This window comes from Primulina eburnea, chromosome 12 (genome assembly GCF_022965805.1).
Source record: "Primulina eburnea isolate SZY01 chromosome 12, ASM2296580v1, whole genome shotgun sequence".
NCBI lineage: Eukaryota > Viridiplantae > Streptophyta > Magnoliopsida > Lamiales > Gesneriaceae > Primulina > Primulina eburnea.
Genome location: NC_133112.1, coordinates 29,369,386 through 29,371,927, shown reverse-complemented (window position 1 = coordinate 29,371,927; position 2,542 = coordinate 29,369,386). Strand labels below are relative to the sequence as shown.

The following is a 2,542-nucleotide window of genomic DNA, read 5'->3' as shown; positions in this document are numbered from 1 at the left end:
AACCAAACAACCAATTGTTTTCCCTACAATCACTAAACCAAGGAAATAAGATTTCTTACCTTGCTTCTAAACTCTTGAGGAGAAGAACTTCTAATCTCCAAGCAAAGATTAAGGTTTCAATCAAAGATTAATGTCTTGGAAGAAATTGGATTGAAGGAGAAATGAGGAACCCTAGCTCTAAACCGATGGAGAGAAATGAGTATGAGAAGAAATGATACAAAAATCATTCCCAATCTAATATATACCATCCAAACCTCAAAACACGTTTTTTGTACAAGTGCTGGGCTCCATGGCGCGTATTTTGGCGCAGGGGCGCACACCATACTTCCCAACACCCAAAGTTTCAGCACCGGGCGCGCCATCGTGCGGGATCTGGCGCAGGGGCGCGCCATATTCTGCAAAAAACGCATTTTTAACTTCAAAATTTGCGATAGTGGTCAACAAGAAAGTTGTAGCTCTATGTCTTGGCTTGCATCTCCAATTAGCCTCATGTCATTTTTAGGTCTGAGTAAAAAGTTATGCTCAATCTCCCAAAATGTGTCATTGTAGGAATGACGATACACACGACACACTTCGGGGCGCTTTTGGCTCGTCTTCCCTAATGATTTGAACAAAACTCAAAACAGGAAAGTTATAGTCTTATGTCTTATCTTTCTAATGAAAGTGACATCACATCAATTGGATCAATATACAAAATATTATCCTAAAAACCACAACTACTGCCACATTTTCATACCATTTCTGCACTTCCATTACCTATTTAACTCAAATTTAGCCTTTGATTCTACCCATCCGTTATCTATTCCATTCTATAACATTCATTTTCATTCATACCATAACGTAAAGCCATAAACCATCACAACTACTGAAACAATTTTATTTTTTTCAAAATTCGGGCATTACAATTCCTCCCCTCTAAAAATAGATTTCGTCCTCGAAATCAATCATCTTTTTCAAGTCTAACATGTAATGATCAATACTGAAAATAAAACCGAGAATAGAAGCGTACTTTATTTGAATAACTCTGGATATTTATGTCTCATTTTTCTTCTAATTCCCAAGTTGCCTCTTTGACACCATGTCTGTTCCACTGTACTTTAATCAACGGTATCAATTTATTTCTGAGTTGCTTATCTTTTCTATATAGAATTTGAATCGGTCCCTCAATGTAGCTCAAATTCTGATCTAACTCAACTTCATCGGGTGGAAGTACATAAGAAGGATCTGGATGATATTTCCTCAACATGGACACATGAAAAACATCATGAACACCTGATAATGCAGGAGGAAGAGCTAATCTATAAGCCAAATTACCAACACGTTCCAAAATACCATACAGACCTATGAATCTCGGTGATAATTTACCCTTCTTTCCAAATCTAACTGTACCACGGAAAGGAGATATTTTCAGAAAAACTCTGTCACCTTTCTCAAAAATCAACGGCCGTCTCCTGATGTTCGCATACTTAGCCTGTCTATCATGAGCAGCTCTCATACGACTCTGAATCAATTTCACATTCTCTATCATATCTCTTATCATATCAGGTCATACAATTGGTGCTTTAGATAAATCATCCCAATACAGAGGAGATCTACACTTCCTGCCATATAGTGCTTCAAATGGTGACATTCCAATACTCACTTGATAATTGTTGTTATAAGAAAACTCGACAAGTGGTAACGAATCCTGCCAACCAATGCCAAAATCCATAACTACAGCTCTCAGCATAGCCTCTAATGTCTGAATAGTACGTTCTGACTGTCCGTGTGTTTGAGGATGATATGCTGTACTCAAATGCAAATGAATACCAAGGGCCTCTTGTAAACTCTGCCAAAAATGAGAAGAAAATCTGGGATCACGAGCTGATACAATGGAGTTAGGCACACCATGCAATCTTAAAACTTCTCTGATATACAATCTAGCCATCTGATCATGCCTATATGTCATCTGATAAGGAATGAAACATGAAGACTTGGTTAATCTGTCAACGATAACCCAAATTGCATCGCAACCCCTCGACGACCTCGGCAATTTCGTGACAAAGTCCATGGTGATATGGTCCCACTTCCATTCTGGAAATTTAAGGCTATGCAAAAGACCTCCTGGTCGTTTCCGTTCTGCTTTCACTTGTTGACAATTCAAACAACGGGATACAAATTCTACTATGGTAGATTTCATTCTTTTCCACCAAAATTTTTTCTTCAAATCATTGTACATCTTTTTACTTCCAGTGTGTACACTGAATTTACTGCAATGAGCATCACGCAAAATCTGCCTCCTCGACTCTGAAATATTAGGAACTACAATACAATCATTCACAAACAAAATACCATCATTATTGACCTGAAATTATGATTGTTGTCCTGATTTGACGAGTTCAACTGATTTTTGAATGTTTTGATCTAAACTTTGGGACTCTTTCATTTTTATAAACAACTCTAGCTCTGCTTGAATCATAAATACTCTTACAGGTTCCGTATCTACCACAAAATCGAACCTAGAAAGACAACATTCTTATACTAGATCAGAAACATTGCTAGT

General features: G+C 37.5%; 1 protein-coding gene across 1 annotated transcript; it reads right to left on the bottom strand.

The window, feature by feature from the left end:
• Window positions 1-1,039: 1,039 nt before the first annotated feature.
• On the bottom strand, window positions 1,040-1,528 carry LOC140806759 (uncharacterized). Its single transcript, XM_073163296.1, has one exon. It carries the CDS (start codon window positions 1,526-1,528, stop codon window positions 1,040-1,042), a length of 489 nt encoding a protein of 162 aa, XP_073019397.1.
• Between the last annotated feature and the right edge of the window lie 1,014 nt (window positions 1,529-2,542).